Source organism: Cavia porcellus, unplaced genomic scaffold, assembly GCF_034190915.1.
Source record: "Cavia porcellus strain 051 isolate PalLab524CR breed Dunkin Hartley unplaced genomic scaffold, mCavPor4.1 scaffold_24, whole genome shotgun sequence".
NCBI classification, from domain to species: Eukaryota; Metazoa; Chordata; class Mammalia; order Rodentia; family Caviidae; genus Cavia; species Cavia porcellus.
The window spans coordinates 51,142,382-51,159,959 of NW_026947507.1; the positions used below are offsets into that span (position 1 = coordinate 51,142,382).

The window sequence follows — 17,578 nt, forward strand, 5'->3', positions numbered from 1 at the left end:
GGAGTGAGTCGTGTTAGTAAGCGAGCACGCTTAACAGCAGTGACCCTTCCTGTAGGGGAGTGGGGGGCTGACTCCTGGCTTCCTCAGGGTGATAGAGAACTATTTGGACTATGGATCCTTAGGATGTGGGCATATTTGCTTTGCCTTTTGTCTTGAGATCTGGCCCAAAACAAGAGGTGTTTGTTCCAAGGCTGCAAGGTATCTGGACTTCTGCCCTAGCTCCTTTGAGGGCCCAGTGCTGTCTGCCTGCATGTAATGTATCTAACTCACTCAGCTGCCTGTAACACTTTCTCTCTGGGGTGGTGGAGGGGACACCAAGAGACAGCCAGGGGTGGTTCATAGGGAAAGTCTTTATGATGAGCAAACCGGGGTGTGCTGGGGCCCTGGACACAGAATCAGAAGTGAACCTCACCCCTTGGGGTGCCCAGTAAGGAGCTTACCTGAAGCAAGGCCAGGAAGATCTGCTGCCTGTGGAGGCAGTGTTGCCTGAGAAATGAGGGGAGCCATCCCAGCAGCACCTCAGCACTTCCTGTGTGTGGAGCACGGAGCTGACTGGCTGGTCCTGGAGCTGGCACCGCGCAGCCGCTCAGGACCCTTCACCAGTGTAACACAGCCTCACTGAGACAGCTCAGAGCCAAACAGGTCAGGGCCTGCCTTTGTGACGATGGGAACCCATGCTGTCCTCCTTGGAGTTCAGCATCTGTGAAGAACCCATGGACTCAGTGGACCCCTCCCAGGCAGGCTGATGGGGCCCTGTGTTCAGTCCCACAGAGCCTGTACTGGAGCACAGAGGACCCCTCCCTCATACTGCTGCTGTGCTATGTAAGGACCTTGTGGCAGGAGCCCCACAGTGTGCGTAGCACTGGCTGAAACGGGGTGCTACTTGGATACCAAGGCACTGATGCCCCTGAGTTTGCTGTGCGGTGGATGGAGGACACCTCCCTCCCTCTTCCCTGGAGACTCCTCCCCCCCACCTGAAGTCAGCAGGAGAAACCCCACACACTGTCAGAGTGAAGGGCAGCCCTGGCTGGTGCTGATGACACCTCCCCGGGCACAGACAGACCCAGAGCTGCGTCCGCCACTCGCTGAAACTCAGGGGTCCCAATAGCAGCAGACGGGGTCACCTGGACTGCTGCCCTGCCAGGCTGTTCCTCCTGGAGAGAAGGGCACAGTGGACAGGAGTCCTTCACACCAGCCCACAGCTCACACCGTCTTCCGCCTCCCGAGTGCCAGGGCCGTGTCCGATTTCAGCTGCAGTTGCACCCCAGACCCAAATTGCTCTGCTTTTTAGAACCGTCCTGGAAGACCGGAACAGTGCCCCCTACACCCACAGAGAGGCCCTCCTGGGTGATGGCGAGGAGAGGGGGCACTTTCCTCTCCTGCAGTTGCCTAGAGCCACCTGGACTCATTGGAAGAGCTCTAGTGATGTTGAACCCCAAAAGTGGGGGTGTCAGACATTTGGACCTTTGGGCCTGGAAATCTTCAGGACCTTATTCAGCTCTGTGTTCTCTCCTGCCTTCCACCCATCCACCACCCCAAGGGATGGAATGAGCAGCGACGCCCAGGCCCATTCCTCCTGGAGTGAGGAGTCCTGCCCTGCCTTCTGGAGGACTCCTAATGGAGACCAGGAGCAGTCTCCTGGGCCTCCTGGATCTTCATCGCCAGAAAGGGGAGTGATGAGCAGCAGCTAAGACAGGTTCCTTCCCCCAAATCTTTACCAGCTTGCACTTCTCACAGTTCACTTATTTGTTTATTGTTTGTTTGTTGAGACAGGGTCTCTGTGCAGTTTAATCGGACCGTGAACTCACTGTGTTCCCCAGGCTGGCTCAAACTCACAGTGATTCTCCTGCCTCAGCCCCCCAAGGGCTGGGGTTCCAGGTGTGCACCCCATGCATCATCCTAGGAAATGGGCCCAAGACAGAGTAAAAACGCTGCGTGTCCTAACAAGCAAGTCAGCTGGGAAAGGCAGAGAAGCGAGTGCAGAATGAGGGAGCCCTTGCAGTGCAGCAGGCAGAGCCCTGTGACCACATGGCTGCCGTAGTGCAGCCTGCGGTCCTGCTGGGTAACTTGAGAAGCTCCGCTGACCCGGTACCCCACCAGTCTGAGAGAGCAGCACACAGGCACCCAAGGCAGAGGCAGACACACGGCAGGCATGGCGGGGTTGTCCAAGGACAAAGTCCCCGGCCTGTGTCTGGCAGGAGCTCGGCCACAGTTTAACAGCGAGTTCGCTTGTGACAGTGGAGAACGGAGAGGCTGTCGGAGGGCTGCAGGGTAGCTCAGTGGTTAGAGAGCTGGCTTAGCACGTCAGAGGCCCCGGGTTCCATTCCCAGCACTGCATGAGCGTTCCTGCATGCATACACACACACACACACACACACACGCATGCATGCACACGCTTGTGCACATACATGCATAAAAGGAGTGGCAGGCCCTAGGTTGGAGTGCAGTGATATGGAAGAAGACCAGGGAACTCATTTGTGTTTCCTGTGTTTCAGTTTTTCTTCTAATGAGACTATGCATGTCACAGCCTTTTTCAAAAGTTAAAATTATATATATGTATATATATATATACATACATACACTTGGTTCTCATGCTGCAAAATACATTTACTATGAACCAAGTGTTTATGGAAGAAACTGAGAGTTAGAACTGTGTGCTTACCTGACCTGTCAGGAGTGTGATTTAGCTCTCACTTTATGGAGCTAGGAGGACAAAAATAAGATAATCCTATAGGATGGCATGGTGTGAGAGCTACTACATCTACACAGCACAGTGTGCCCTTTACACTGGGGCTTTGATGGTGTAATCCGTTCTGGGAAGGTGTCCTGCAGCTTTCCTGGGACTTGTGGGTACATGCCCAAAGAACACTTGGGCAGTAAATGCATGGTGTTCATGACAGGACGATCTTGGAAACAACTCAGATGTAATTACAGAGGACGACAGCGTAAACTACGGTAAGTCTACGGGGTACAGTACCACATGCCATGCAAAGAATGAGGAAGTGCCCGCTTACCGATGTAGAAAGGTACCAGGGCATATTGTGAAGTGGGAAAAAATAATATGCACAGCAATAAAGCGAAGGAAGGTACCCATCCGTCCTGCACGTAGCACTGTGCGCACCGGAAATGAGTGATCAGCTTTGTTCGTGAGGTAGATGGGAATGTGAGCAAGAAGTGACTTTCTGATGGTTCCAAACATCCTTTTGTTTTTTTGAGACAGGTTCTCAGTGTGTAGTTTAGGCTGACCTCAAACTCAGGCCCTTCCTCCTGCCTCAACCTCCCGAGTGCTGGGGCTTTGGGCACACACCACAATGCCCTGCCTGGAAATGGCTTTTTAAATAATGTTGAGGACATACACCTGTAATCCCAGCACTCAGGAAACTGAGGCAGTAAGAGTCCTTGACTTGAAGGCCTGCTTGGGCTACATAGTGCGTTCAAAGCTGTCCTGTCCAAAGTAGTGAGACCTCATCTCAGAAAGCAATAATAAATAGATGAGTCAACAAATGGCTGTTGATGCTTGAGTTTTATAAATACACTGTGTATTCCAAAAATTAAAATAATTTAAGATATGTGTATGGTAGGGAATACTGTGCCTTTCCCGACACTCAGTGTTTTCTTCAGAAGCATTTCGATCCGTTTCTTGTATAACCTTAGAGAGCAGGCCGCTGTATTTCTCAAGAAGCACACACATACACCAATAGGATGTGTTAAGTGCAAAGAAGGCTGTTGACTGGTTGGTTTTAAGGAACTGGCTCTTTGATTGTGGAGCTTGGCAACTGGCATTTCCAGGAGCTCCAGAGGCTGGAAGTGTTAATGTTGCAGAATCAGGTCTGAGGAAAGCTGGAGGGCAGAGCCCTTCCGCCTCGAGGAATTGGGTTTCCTTCTGAGATCTAATCCTAACCCTAACCCTAAGGATGGCTAGTACAGTAGAAATCAGCTGAGTACAACACTGATACTCTGGGTGACAGCTTCCCACATTTTGAAGGAGCACTCTGAAAGGATATATACCTTGAAAATATAGGAAATTTGCTAATTTCCTACTGCGGGAGGGGCCATAATTACTAGGAAAAAGGAAGCAGCAGCTTAGAGACACATTTGATAATAGTTAATGTTTACATTACCAAAAGGTTCCCACAAATTGAAAAATATTCCTGCCACAAATCACAGAGCCCATTCACAAAAGAAAGCTCGACTTGAGTGCAAATGAGTCAGATAAAACTAAACAGAGCAAGCTCGCTTTCCCAAAAAGATAAGCAAGGCTGTTAGGAAAACGTATAAACCACAAGCAGAATTTTCGTTTGATAAGATCAGTGACAGCTGTAAAGTCCTGTCCCTTGGCCCATTAATCTCCTTTCTGGGAACTGATCTTGAGAAAATAACTCAAAAGGCGATAAAAGCGTAGCCTGCAGAAACTCAGTGCAGTATGATTCATACAAGGAAAGGGTTCTGCCGGCTGCATCTCTGGAAAAGGTTCACTGAGCCCTCCGAGTCCCAGTGGGGCAGGGGGATGCAGGTGCACAGTGAGCGGGTGTGTGCCATGCGCCACACCATCTTGGCACTGTGACCGTGAAGGGCCCGTGGAAGCTTCGAGACCCCCAACAAGTGGCAGTGCAGAAACCTAACACAGATCCTTGGTGACACCAGCGCGGAGAGGGCCACCCCGTGTTCATTCAGCCTGGTATTGTGCCAGCGGTCTGACCTAATCCTACTTCTCCCTAAGTGAGCACCCTCGCAGCCCATCGCCATTAGAAGTTGTGACTTTCTGTGCAGGCTGACACGCTGCGCTTTACCCTGCTGGATGGTGGGAGACACAGAAGCTGGGGTCTGAGGCTGTGGCTGCCTCGCTCCAGGGATGTGGCGGGCTGGAACTCGGAGTTCCATTCTTTGCTCCGAATGAGCCACCTGTCTATTGCTGACACCTCGAAAGCAGACTTCCTGTCCTGAATACATGTAAGAGATCAGAGACCAGGAGGGATGAGATAGGGGTGATGGAGGGAAAGGAAAGGGATGTACACAGATTTAAGATGTGATGCTTCATAAACCAACTCCCATGAGAAGAACAATCATTATGTGTTGCAAATGTGCACCAGCAACAATCAAAATAGAAAACAGAGATCAGAGAAGTTGTAAACAATACATTCCTGTACCAATAAAACTAGGTTTTTCATTAATATAATAGTAGATAGTACTAGTCCCAACACTTTGTAATTATCAGAGATGTACTAGGTATGGTACTTGGGAAGCTGAGGCAGGAGGATCACTGTAAGTTCAAGACCGCCTAGGCTACATAGTGAGCTCAAGGTCAGTCTGAACTACATATAGAAAAGACACTGTCTAAAGAAAAACGAAAAATCAGAAATGTTTATTCAAAGCATTACATAACAGAACTCTGACCCTCATAAGTACCCCAGACTATGGTTTTATATTTTTTCCTGGGTGAAATTCCAGATCTGCATTTTTCCTTTATGAATACAAGGGGCCAAAAAAATGGCAGCTCAATAAGCAAGAAAAACTTAGTGTGAATATTCCATCATGCTTTCCAGTTGTATGTCCCATCTTACGACCTGTTCCTCGGGGTGAAGGACAGCTTCTACCGTGTCTCCGGGCCTGTAGATGTTTGCTTTCATCGCCCGGCTCCGTCTGTTACTTTCCAAGGTCAGGGGCCACTCTCAAAGCCAGCCTTGCCTGTGGGGAATCTCCCAGTTAGCGAAATGAATTTGCCCAACAGGAAGAAGACAGTTGTCACCCCACTGGCGCCGTACCTGTTGTGGTGCTAACCCACATTGCAAATATTTTTTGCAGGGTGGATCACTTGTATACATTCTTTGTCCAGTGGTCCCCAGATGTCTACGGGAAAGATGCCAAAGAGCAAGGCTTCGTGGTGGTAGAGAAGGAAGAGCTGAACATGATCGACAACTTCTTCAGTGAGCCGACGACGAAGAGCTGGGAGGTGAGTGCTTGGGTTCCTGAAATGAGGAGTTCAGATTCAGATGCCTGGCTGGTAAATAGACAGAGCTTAGCAGGCCACATAATCTGTCATCCCCTCTCTTCTCTGCTATCAGAGAGCACAGACAGCTCCCGAGACCAGTGGATGAGCACAAGTTACTTTGTATTACAAAACATTTTTTTTACATTTTTTAAACCACTTAAAAATATACTACAAAATTTGTTTACTTTGTGTGCTGTACAAAAATAGATGGTGAGATGTGTGGTATAGTGGCACATACCTGTAATCCCAGCACTCAGGAGGCTGAGGCAGGAGGATCACTGTGAGTTCAAGGCCAGCCTGGGCTACAGAGTGTGTTCAAGGCCAGCCTGGACTGCATAGTGAGACCCAGTCTCAAAAAGACAATAAAAAAAACCAATAACAAAGAAATGGACCACGAACTGGATTCAGCTGACAGGCTATACTTGTCCCTTCCCAGGTTCCCAGAGCCCCAAGGTCCCTTCCCAGGCAAGGCGGGCTCGCGCTGCCTGATGTGCTTGTAGGCCTGTGGGCCACAGAGGAGCACCGGAGGGAATGTCTCTCCTCCCTCCCGGCACTAAGCCCGGAACCCGGGTCCCTGTTGTCAGTTCTTTGACCCCTTCCTCTCCGGCCCCTCAGGGCTACCTCTGCCAGCTGGGACGGATGGTCAGTGAGTGCGGGCTGCCCCCTCCCAGGTCTCCTACATTCCTCAGCCCTTCTCTGCACAATGTGCCCTCCTCTATTGGCCTGCTGTATGGCATGACATCTCCTCACACTGACTCTGCGACTAGGAGGGCACACATTGCCCTGGGAAGCCCTGTCACCCCAAGTGGGGTGATGTGGTGTGCACCAGCCTGCACAGATCCTGCTCCTCAGCTGGCCGAGGTGAGGGATCATTTGAGCCCATCTGTTTAAGACCAGTCTGGACCACAAAGCAAAACCCTGTCAGAAAAACAACAAAAAGATATCAACCAGGGGAAAAGATCTATTCCAGATACCTAAGTCGTGAATTCACCTGGGTCCTCACCAGTGGTGAGAAACACTGTAGCTGTCTCTAGTCGCACCCTTCCGCCCTTAACTCCGAGCATCCTGTGTGGTCTGTAAATCCCGGTGGCCCTTTCCACCATCGTTACAAGGAAGAGAGCGTCAGACAGGCGTCCCTGGCATTCCCTCTTCCCTTCACTGCCTGCCATTGCTCTGGCCTTTGGTCAGGGGTGGAGGGTCATTCCCGTCCCTTCTGCAGTGCATCGCTTTCTTCTTTCCCTTTTACACTTCACATTCATTGCGTCCCATTTCTCAACTGCCCTTTTTCCTATCACTGTCCCCCCAGGTGACATCACCACCTCCCCAGTGTCACCATAGACTTGATTACCATCTTCACTGTCATGAATTTCCCTTGCCCTTTTCCTCTGAGTGTGGGTCTCCAGCTTTTGGGTGCCCTGAGGGCAGAGGTGGTGTGACCTTGGCCTTCCAGGCCAGGGACACAGGAGTATCCAGTGCTGTCCCCACCTCATCACTCCACCTCAAGAGTCTCTATGAACTGTGACACAAGAAGCAAAGCCAGGAAAAGCCTACCTTTGTGAAAAGTCTACCTCTGTGTCACCAGACAGGGTCCTAGGAAGTCCCTAAAGCTGAGATAAGCCTGGGCCACCCTGCCACAGGGCAGGCTTGCAGGTTCCCTGACTTCCCATCCCTCCTAAGAAAGAACTCAGAGTTAGTGAGAGACATCATAAGGGTTTACTACACAGAAATGTAAATAGTGCACTCAGAGATTAAGTATGGACCGGAAAGAAAGAGAGGAGCCTCATGTCTGGAGCTGAGAGCATTTGTGCATTTGTGGGGTCCCAGGGCATCTCCCACAGGGGCAGCCACGATGTGCATTCTGCCACCTGCCTGTGTCAGCTGCTGCCCACATTGCCATCTCCTTGAGGCTTAGTGCCAGGGAGGAGAGGGGAGGGGGCTCCTCACAGTGAAAGGGGACCCTGCAGGTGAGGTGCAAAGAGAAAAAGGGAGAAAAAATCATGCAGGGCTTGTGTCCCAAAGCTGTGCGTTTTCTTAAAAGTACAATTTTAGAATTCTGAGTTTCCATGTGTTTTTTCTACCTATCTGTATTTCTTCTACCCTTCCTCTCCCTGGCCCCAGGGGTCTGGTCTTGTGTTTATTCTTGTCTCTCCCCTGTCACCTCACCCCAAGCTGGCTGAGCTGGGTCCTCACTGCCTGGCCCTGGCAGCACCTGGTGAAGGTTGCTCTCCTCCAGGGCCAGCTGCTGCCAGCAGGCCTGGGTTCCCAGGTGCTCTGCCCACATGTGTTTTGGCTCCTGCGGGGAGGGTCTGGGCTGACCCAGGGCTGTCCCTGAGCCACCGCAGGCCGCTTACAGCCTGGCCACCATGGTAGTACAGTTCCAATGCAGGGAAGGAAGCACCTGAGCCACTAGAGGTCTGCTACAAGCTCATGTGAGTTCTCTAAAATCAATGAATGAATTTTAAGAACAATGGAGGTTAAGAGCAGAACATGTTTATTAGGGGAAAAAAGCTTCTGTCTGAGAGAGAGAGACAGAAAGGGTCTGGAGTGGACCCTGCTCTTTCTAGGGATTATTACAGAGCAAAACCACGAGTTGAGGCAGGTCCCAGGTGGGGAAAACTAGGAAATCTCAAGCTGGACCTGAGGTGGACACAACTGTGGGTGACGACAAGATTGGAAGCATAACTTCTCAGGTATAGTGGTTAAATCAGATAAACAGGGAAGTAAGTCCCAGAGCAAGCGGAGCTCTTCCTCCAAGGGTGGATCAGTGGCTCTTGCTGGCTTCCTCAAGGTGTTGATACCTGTGTAGAATATCAGTCGCTGATGTGTACCGTTAGGAAGTATGTGGGTGCATTTGTTTGATCTTTTGTCTTGAGGTCTGGCCCCCAGCAGGAGTTGTCTGCAAGGTATCTGGGCTTCTGCACTGACTGCCTGTAATATTTTTACCTAATGTAACTATCTGTGACAACAGCACCGAATCCCATAGGAGTCCCCCAATCTGCAAGGCCACTGAAATCTGGATGTCATAGAAAGACCCGTGGAAATCCACCCAGCAGGGATCTGTCTCCTGTCTGCCCCCAGTCATCTAATCTGGGAGGAGAGAAGGACTGGTCCTGCTGAACAGTCATTAAATGAATTTAAAAGTGTCAGATGGTCCATTTTGTGTTGCTTGCTGGTTTGCACAGCTGCAGGAAGTTTGACACCTTTCACACCCTCATGGTGTCTCCTGCCCTTTCAATCCCTTCCTCTGCTGCAAGCAGGCATGGAGAGGGTCTGACCAGCCTTGGAGTTCCCAGCTGAAGCCAGGGCCAGAACCTTCTAAATGGAGATTTACCAGGAGGTGCTGAAAGGAAACTGAAAGGGAGGGCCTGAAAGCCGTAGCCCAGGGGTAATTGGGAAGAAATGTCGGAGGAAAAACAACTCAAACAATGGGGTTGGATTGTACTGCTAGGAAACCACCGGTTTCAAAGGTGAAAGTGTCATTTTACAGTCGCAGCCCGACAGGAAGTCCGTTTGCTGTGAATCCTAATTTGGGTGTGTTCCTGCCAAGCTTCTGAAACCCCGCCTAGGGGAAACAGAAACTTAAGCGCGGAGGAAGTCAAAGACTACAGAATAGCCGCAGCCACTCTGCTGCAAGTGACTGAGGTGTGCAGGCGGAGGGAGCAGCGGTCCCCCCAGCCAGCGCTGCCCCCTCTGCCACCAGCATGCGTGGCCAGCGGCTGCCCATGGACATTCAGATTCTCTACTGTTCCAGGCCTGACCAGGAGCCCTTCGTCAAGGTGAGGTGGCTGGGGCAGCCAGGTGGAGCGACTCTGCTCCCGGGCTGGGAAGCGCTGGTGCAGGTCCTGGACCCTTCTCGGAGAGGCACGAAGTGGCTGTCCCTCCCCTCCAGAATCTCATGACAGCCTTGTTCGTTTGTGCCATTAGTAAAATGGGGAGTTCGCCCAAGCCCTGGTTTTTGATTGAGTGCACCAGTGATTCTTTGCAAGGACTTTCTCTGTATAGATTCTCCAGGACATGGCAAGACTTAGAAGCTGATTTCCCTGCCAGAAATGTGTCTCTGATGCTCGTGGGCGCTCTGTGCGTGTCAGCGTGCAATTGCATGTTAAGTAATAACGTCCCCTAACAACTTTCACTGGGTGTAACAGATGCTTTTGCTCTGTAACACAAAAGCCATTGTTATTGGGTCTTAGGTATTTTGGTGAATCTGTTGTCTAGAGGAACTTAATTTCAGTCACTTTTCCAGCATGTAACAAGGAAAAATGGATTTTAAGATGAGAATGACTTTGGTAGTTCATAAATGCAGCTGTAACTCAATAATAAATGTGTACAACACAATGTGTTGCAATTTAGAAGGGAAGAATACCTCTGTGCATTTCAAACTGACGGACAGTGAGCCTGCACGCTCCGCTGGTTCCTGGTCGCTGTTATCATACGTTATTTCTATCAGCTGTGGTTGCTAAGTGCACAGCCTTGAAACACCAGCAGCCTTGATTAAAAGCTATCTTCACTGTTCCAGACTCCACCTTTATAGAAGACTTACTCACTGAATAATCTCAGGTTATTTCCTTCAGTTTAGATGCAGGTAACTTGGGGAGTAATTTCGCACATCTTCAGGAGTATAAGTTACCTGTGGGCTAAAACAGTTCTTCCCCAAGGATGGAGCAGTCGCAGCAGTAGGAGCCTCGGAATTGTGTGGCTTTAGCTCATGCCTGGGCTGTGGGGTCCTTGATTCCACTCTGTTCTAGAATGGGAAAATCAGACCCCTTCTCAGCGGTCACACAGAGGACCAGCAGAAGTGACCTGAGCCGGGCTTGTTTGTATGCTCCTCTTAGATCATCACCGTCGAGGAGGCCAAGCGCAGGAAGAGCGCGTGCAGCGAGGACGAGGACGAGGAGGACGACGGGCTGCCTGTGCTGCAGCCCCACAGTGCACTCCTGGAGAACATGCATGTGGAGCAGGTGACTGCCGGGCCGGGCCGGGGCCGGGGACCAGGTTAGAGAGGAGCGGGAGGTAGCAGCCTGTCGTTCATGTGTGTCTGTGTGTGTGTGTGTGTGTGTGTGTGTGTGTGTGTGTATTAGTGTGTGTGTACACGCGCGCCTGCATGTGTGTGTGTAGAAGCCACCTCAGCCTTTTCCACCATGTGAGGCACTGAGCTGTGCTGTTGCTGATCAGCTGCCCTGCTGGTGATCCGTCTTGCGGCTCCAGGGCTGGAATGTCTGGGATGCAGGAAAATCAGTGCGGCAGAAGACGCCTTCTGGCTCTGTGAGAACCACTGCCTCTCAGAAGGGCTTTCGTTTTTCTGTAATTTTCTCTATGTGTTTAGTGCTTTGAGAAACCTTGTATAGTTCTGTGAAATGTAACACATTCACATTGACTCTTGAGAGGGAATCTCTTAAGACATGTGTCATCAGTTCAGCAACCGGAATTTCAGAGGCCTTAAGAGCTTCCTCAGTTCACAAATGAGCCATGAAATGTCCCGGGAAGCCAGAGGATGGGACCCAGTAGCCACCCCGGGCTTCATGCGGACACTGGTCAGAACTAGCACTCCCTTGCTTCTTCCAGTAATATTTTTGAGAGATGTACACTGTTGGTATTTCTGGCAGCTAAGTATGGACGAAGGTGAAAAATACAGTGATATGTAAATGGGCAAGCCCCCTCCAACTGCCAGCATAAAGCACGCTCCTTGCTCTCACCTCTGGGAAGCCGCAGTTGCCAGGAACAGCTCTGGGCCCGTGAAGATTCTTTTTACATTTCTCAAGACAGTGTAGTGCAGGCGGCCTTGAACTCGGCGATCTCCTACCTCACCCTCCCAGGCACTGGGATTAGAGGCGTAAGTCTGAGAAAAGAACAACCTTAAAAGGTGGACTGTGTTCAGTAAAAGTCAGGTTGAGGTTTGAAGTAGGAGTAAGTGTCCAGTTCTGCTTCCTCCTCTGGCTTCATCTGCACCTTCAAATGCATCCTCTCGCACTGCTGACCACCACTTCAGTCCATGGTGGCCCGTGTGTGACATCATCCCCTGAGATTATACTGGCTGATGACATCATGTCCGGGAAGACTCTGCCACACTCATGCAGCTACCAAGTTGCCCAGAGTTGCACTGCATGACACAGAATTGTGGGCTGGCGTGGGAACCCCACCCTCAGGCTCTTACCTTCTCTTTCTTGGTGCACAAGTGGCACAAATGTGAGGGAGCCCTATTTAAGTAGACTTGTGACTATGGGTTTGTGCCATGGGCGCTCGTGTTGTGCCCCAAGTTTGTGTGATCTGTACCAGAGCTGTCTGGTGACCTGTCCTCCTCCCTTGGCTCGGCAGCTGGCCCGGCGCCTCCCGGCGCGGGTGCAAGGGTACCCGTGGAGACTGGCCTATAGCACGCTAGAGCACGGCACCAGCCTGAAGACGCTCTACCGGAAGTCGGCGTCCCTGGACAGCCCCGTGCTGCTGGTCATCAAAGACATGGACAACCAGGTGAGGCTGCGCCCCAGGGCAGCAAGACATGAGAAAGGAGAGCAGAGCTGCACCCAGTGAACTCCCCTCCCCCAGAGCACACAGCTGGCGGGGTTTGCCAGTTCACTTGGTTGAAGTAGAGCCCACCACTGTGTCACCCCCTTGTGTCCAGAATCCTCTCTGAAAAAAAACTGGCACAGATTTCCAGCATTCCTCCACCAGGAAGGTGGCTTTGTTTTTTATTTGTTTTTTCCTATGCTGATCATGATTAGGAACATATCGTGGTACTCAGAGACCTCTAAAGCTGGAAAAATTGGGTAAATACAGTATGGATGTGGAAATCACTGCACAGTAAAGCAGGTGCCATTCCAGGGCTTCCTCCTGCTGGCTAAGCCGGTACCCCCAGAGCCTGCCTGCCAGGGGATGGTAGCTCAGTCGCAGAGTGCTGGCCTAACAGATACGGGGCCCAAGATTCAGCTCTCAGCACTGCGGAAAGAGCAAGGATTATTACAACATGGGACTCTTAAATTACTGAGAGATTTAATGATGTGTTGGACAAGTTGGTTGCTATGTTGTTGTTACCGAACAGGGCTAGACACAAATCCACACCCTGAGCCTAGATTAGTTGTTTACCAGTGATAGCTGTCTCGAGGAATGCCGAGAGCCATACTGAGCAGGTACCAAGGGAGCCCATGGCCCCTGGGTGCCCTGTGTGTCAAGAAGTGGGATCCCTGGCTGTGCTCCTGCTGGGTGAGGACACCTGGACACCAGCTCTGTTCTCCCTGCCCTGCTGATCAGAGAGAAGACCATGGATTGGCTGCTCTTAGGCACATGATAGGACAGAACCTGTAAATTTATCTACAAATTGGTTGTGTTCAGTTGTCCCCTAAAAATATGCAGAACGACAGCCCCGAGGAGCTCTGCAGAGTCAGCTCCCCTTGAACCCTGTAACCAGTAGAAATTAGAAAAGCAACAGTCCCGTCCAGTCTCTGGAAATTGTCCTAAGGGCATACAACAAGAGAAGAAATATTTATCCAAGAAAATCTAATAAATCTCAGGAATAACAGTGAAGGTCTTTGGCACGGAGATACAGCTTTCTCCCTGCTGTAAACATCTCCCAGCTCAGACTGCTGCGGGCTCCGCTCTGAGAACAGGGAGGGGAAAGTGGGGACCCCATGGCTACTCTGTGCAGGTCCCCAGAACCTCTTACTCCTCACCCCAAGTTCTGCGGTCTTTTCTTTTTCTCCTTAAGGGTTCCCATTTAGTGATCATCTTGGCTGGAGCTGGAATGATCTTTCAGAACAGGATCCTGTCAGATGTATTTGAGAAAGCCCTACACAGGGTGGGTTAGACCCGAAAGCTGTTGACATCGCATTTTTCTTTTGACAGATTTTTGGAGCCTATGCAACTCATCCCTTCAAGTTCAGTGACCACTATTACGGCACAGGAGAAACCTTTCTCTACACTTTCAGCCCTAATTTCAAGGTATGGTGCATGCCTCAGAGAGAGACTGCTCAGCTTCCCAGTGCCACATTGCCAGCTGGAGCCAGGGGACAGCAGCTCTGGCTCTCCGTGGCCCCATTAGGATTTCACGACTACAACAGCAAATATGGGGCCTGGGGCTTGGGGTGGCTTCTCGGGTTCAGCTCAGAGCTCAGAGTGTATAGCTCGGAGGTCTCCCCAAATTCACAGCTGGGGTTGGTCCGCTCCCATTCAGGGACGCTGGCCGAGGTTCCCTGCTGTTGCCTCTGGATTAAGGTGTCCGCCCTGCGCTGTGTTTCTACTCTAGGTCTTTAAGTGGAGTGGAGAAAACTCGTACTTTATCAACGGAGACATAAGTTCTTTAGAACTTGGTGGTGGAGGGTAAGGTTTTTGTTGTTTCTGCTGTTCTGGTGCTTTAAACTGAGACAGTCTTGTTAGTGTGTGTTTGTAAAGCACAGCGATGACATTGGCGTAGAGCTGGTAGCTGCACATACCCTCAAGCTTTTTAATTTCCTTTTTTGCACCCCTCCATGTCTGATCCCTTCCTATGTGCAAAAGACCTGTCCTCCTATTTTTTTCCTAGCATCTCTGTCTCTCATTTTGCTGTTTATGCCTTGGGTTTCCCATGTAAGAGAAACCATGCATATGTAAGCTTGTGTGTCTGTTTACTTCATTTAACATCCTGATCTTAAAATGTGTCTGCTGCAGATGACCAGTTTTTCTGTATGCCAAGCTGGCCCTCCACTGTGTATAAGTAGGACATTTCCTTTATTGGTCGGTGAACATAGGGGCCGCCTACCAGGTGTAGCCATCACAAGTTGTGTTCCTATACACACGGTGTGCATGGGTCGCTGCAATGTGATGTCCTCACCTTTCGAGAACAGAATAGAATAGACGGGGAATAGCCGAGTCCATTGGATTTAAGCTGATAATCCATGCGCGGTGGACTAACCCTGGGACTGGGACTCGGAGAGCAAGCTGTCTACCCACGCCTCAGTGAGACAGCTGCCATTAGGTTTTAGGAAAGACAGGTTATTTAAATGAAAAGGACGAAGCCACTTACCTGGGAACAGTTTAGAGTTGTGACTGACTGCTGCGTGAAGGAAAGAAGCCAGCCAGCGACCGTGGGAGGGTCCAGGGCACTGATCTTTTTCCTCTAATCTCTTCTCAGGGGGCGATTTGGTTTATGGCTGGACGCTGACCTATACCATGGACGAAGCAACTCCTGCAGCACTTTCCATAATGATATTCTTTCCAAAAAGGAAGACTTCATAGTTCAGGACCTCGAAGTATGGACATTTGAGTGAACTTCAGACTGCCTTAAACTGTCATCCAAGAAAGCCGGGCCAGCGCGTCACCCTCAGCTGCCCCCAGAAGACAGAGAAGGTGCAGCCCTGCTGCCTCATCCGACCACCATGCTTCCTTTCCGCTGTCAGCTCTGAGCATGCTCACCTCGCAGGAAGACGCCGCAGGGCATGTGTGGAGGGCAGGCGCCGGGGACCGACCTCGATGTCCAGATCGCTGCAAAGACTTCGTCCTTCCGCTTCTCGCAGACCCACATGAGGAATCAGAGTGTTTATAGATGTATGAATTGAATGCAATTTTTATTTTTGGTAACTGTGAAAAAAATAGATACTGTGGAAATATAGACATGCCTTGTGTATTTATCAGCATAATTTTCATTACCAAAATGTACAGCTATCGTTTCCATGGTTAGTCTGGTTTAGAGAACCTGAAAGGAAATAAAACTTCAAAGGAATGTATGATTTTTTTAATGTTTTATTTATATCTAGTATTTTGTCTGAAATGTGTTAGCAGGTTTTTTCTTTTTAATATGTCAAATTTTGAAATGTACACATTTTGTGCTACGTTTGGGAAACAAGTTTGTTTGTTTTGTATAGTTTTATATTGATTATTTTTTGCCCTGATTGTTTAGGGTGATAGATCGTTATATTTCTGAATTTTTAAAAGCTCATGACCAAGGTTCATTGTTGTATAGGCCAGCATTTTGTTTTAGTCATTAAAAGGGTACATTTTAAGTTGCTTATGCTGAACAAATTTCTGTAAAGCAGAAAATACCATTATGAGCTTAGACTTAGAACAAACCCTGCTGCTGAAAAGAAAATGTTTTGCTTCTTCTAAAATCATGTGCTGGTAACAAAAATTTTATTTTCATTGTGCTTTTTTGCACAGCCCACTCCCAGCTGTTTACATTATTGAGCAGGCCTCTGTTTAAAAGGGACCAAGTGTTTTAATTTCTACATTTCTAAAGTCAAAATGTACAATTGGACCAGTTTGTCTTGCTCTCTAAACTCTTGTTTGAGAAAACTTAATATAAAGAAAGGCGTTCATATCAAAATTAGGATGTTAAAACAGCTATTTTTAAAAGAGCAACCCTTTACACCATTTAAAAAATCTTAACCGATATTATTGTCAGACTTTATGAAAACCAAAGATTGTTAATGGGAAAAAATTGAGTAATAGCCAAAGCTGAGAAATGATCCATCACAAGTGATTTCCCCAGTGACCTTTGCAAGGAAAAATTAATAACAGGCAGTATTTACATGTCTTCATTAAAAAAATTAGAAAGTTCTCAGAATATTTACTTGATTCTTTTTTACCAGAGGACAGATTGCTCCCTGAGCTCCTGTTGGCCGGCAGTCACCATGCGACACTCACATCCCCTGCGAGTTCAAGCTGGGGAGCTAAGCTGGTTTCCAATCTGTGTAATGGTGGCCTCTAACTGAGTGCTCCTGTTGGGATCTTCTGAAGCCCAGCCCTCAGGCAGTTCAACCCAATCTGCTCCTTACACAGTGAGTTAGTGTGGGGGGTCAGGACTGTCTCAGGATGACCATGTTGACCATTTCTGCCACTCGCAGCCATGTGCTATTACTAAAGCAACAGTCATTTTCATAGAGTTCACTCCCCTAGGTTAGTCCATGGCACTGTTCTCCTGTCCCATCTTTAGCTGCTGTGTCCTCTGTGTAAAGCAGTATTGTCCAAACGGAAATGTGCAACCCTTCATTTATGGATACTGACTATGTAACGCAGTGCTATCCCAGTATTTTCAATAAAGGAACTTACGCATTCAGAGCACGTCTTTCCTGGTCATTCATTCATTGAGTGTCTATCGAGGCTGCCTGTCTCCAGCATGTTGTCAGTTGAGTTCCAGAGGACTGCAAGAAAGTGAGTCACACAAAAGCTTTGGCTTCCTGTTGTGTGTAACGGTCATGTTTCCACTGCTCTTCAGTCTATGAGTAGTGCAGTAGCATGATGATTAATAACGTACGCAAACAGTGCACACATTGATTTCAGAAATTTGTGGACCCTTGTGTGGCTACAAATGATTGGAAAAACGTCCCTGTTATGGATTAAGAACTAGTGGTCAACTTAACGCTAGTTGGATTACATCAGCATGGCACTGAGCAGAGATGCACCACCTGAGGAAAGCTGTCAGCATAAATAGAGAGGTGGAGAAGGAGAAAGTGGGTGTTGATGCATTGAGGCGCTGAGGCATTGTGGGTTCTCCTACGAGTTGCCGTTTGAGCCGTTGGTTCTCCTGGAGGAGCTCTGGTCCTCATATTGAGCATTGCTTCCTGCTCCGGAGGGTAAGATGTGTGCTGCTTGGTCTCCAGGATGAACTCATCACGCTGGCTTCCTGAC

At 49.4% G+C, this 17,578-nt stretch overlaps 1 protein-coding gene across 7 annotated transcripts in view; it reads left to right on the forward strand.

The window, feature by feature from the left end:
- Ncoa7 (nuclear receptor coactivator 7) overlaps positions 1-17,008 on the forward strand; it is a 116,620-nt gene extending 99,612 nt beyond the window's left edge. For 6 of the 7 annotated variants that reach the window (XM_063235044.1, XM_005008140.3, XM_063235046.1 and 3 more), the window contains 6 exons: positions 5,803-5,950; positions 10,822-10,947; positions 12,302-12,454; positions 13,823-13,918; positions 14,223-14,296; positions 15,087-17,008. In XM_063235044.1, the coding sequence (XP_063091114.1) occupies positions 5,803-5,950; positions 10,822-10,947; positions 12,302-12,454; positions 13,823-13,918; positions 14,223-14,296; positions 15,087-15,222 (733 nt within the window). In that variant the 3' untranslated portion in view covers positions 15,223-17,008. Of the gene's footprint in view, positions 1-5,802; positions 5,951-8,209; positions 9,766-10,821; positions 10,948-12,301; positions 12,455-13,822; positions 13,919-14,222; positions 14,297-15,086 lie in introns of those variants that run through there. The other variant, XM_003479402.5, reaches the window with a different exon arrangement.
- Positions 17,009-17,578: the final 570 nt, after the last annotated feature.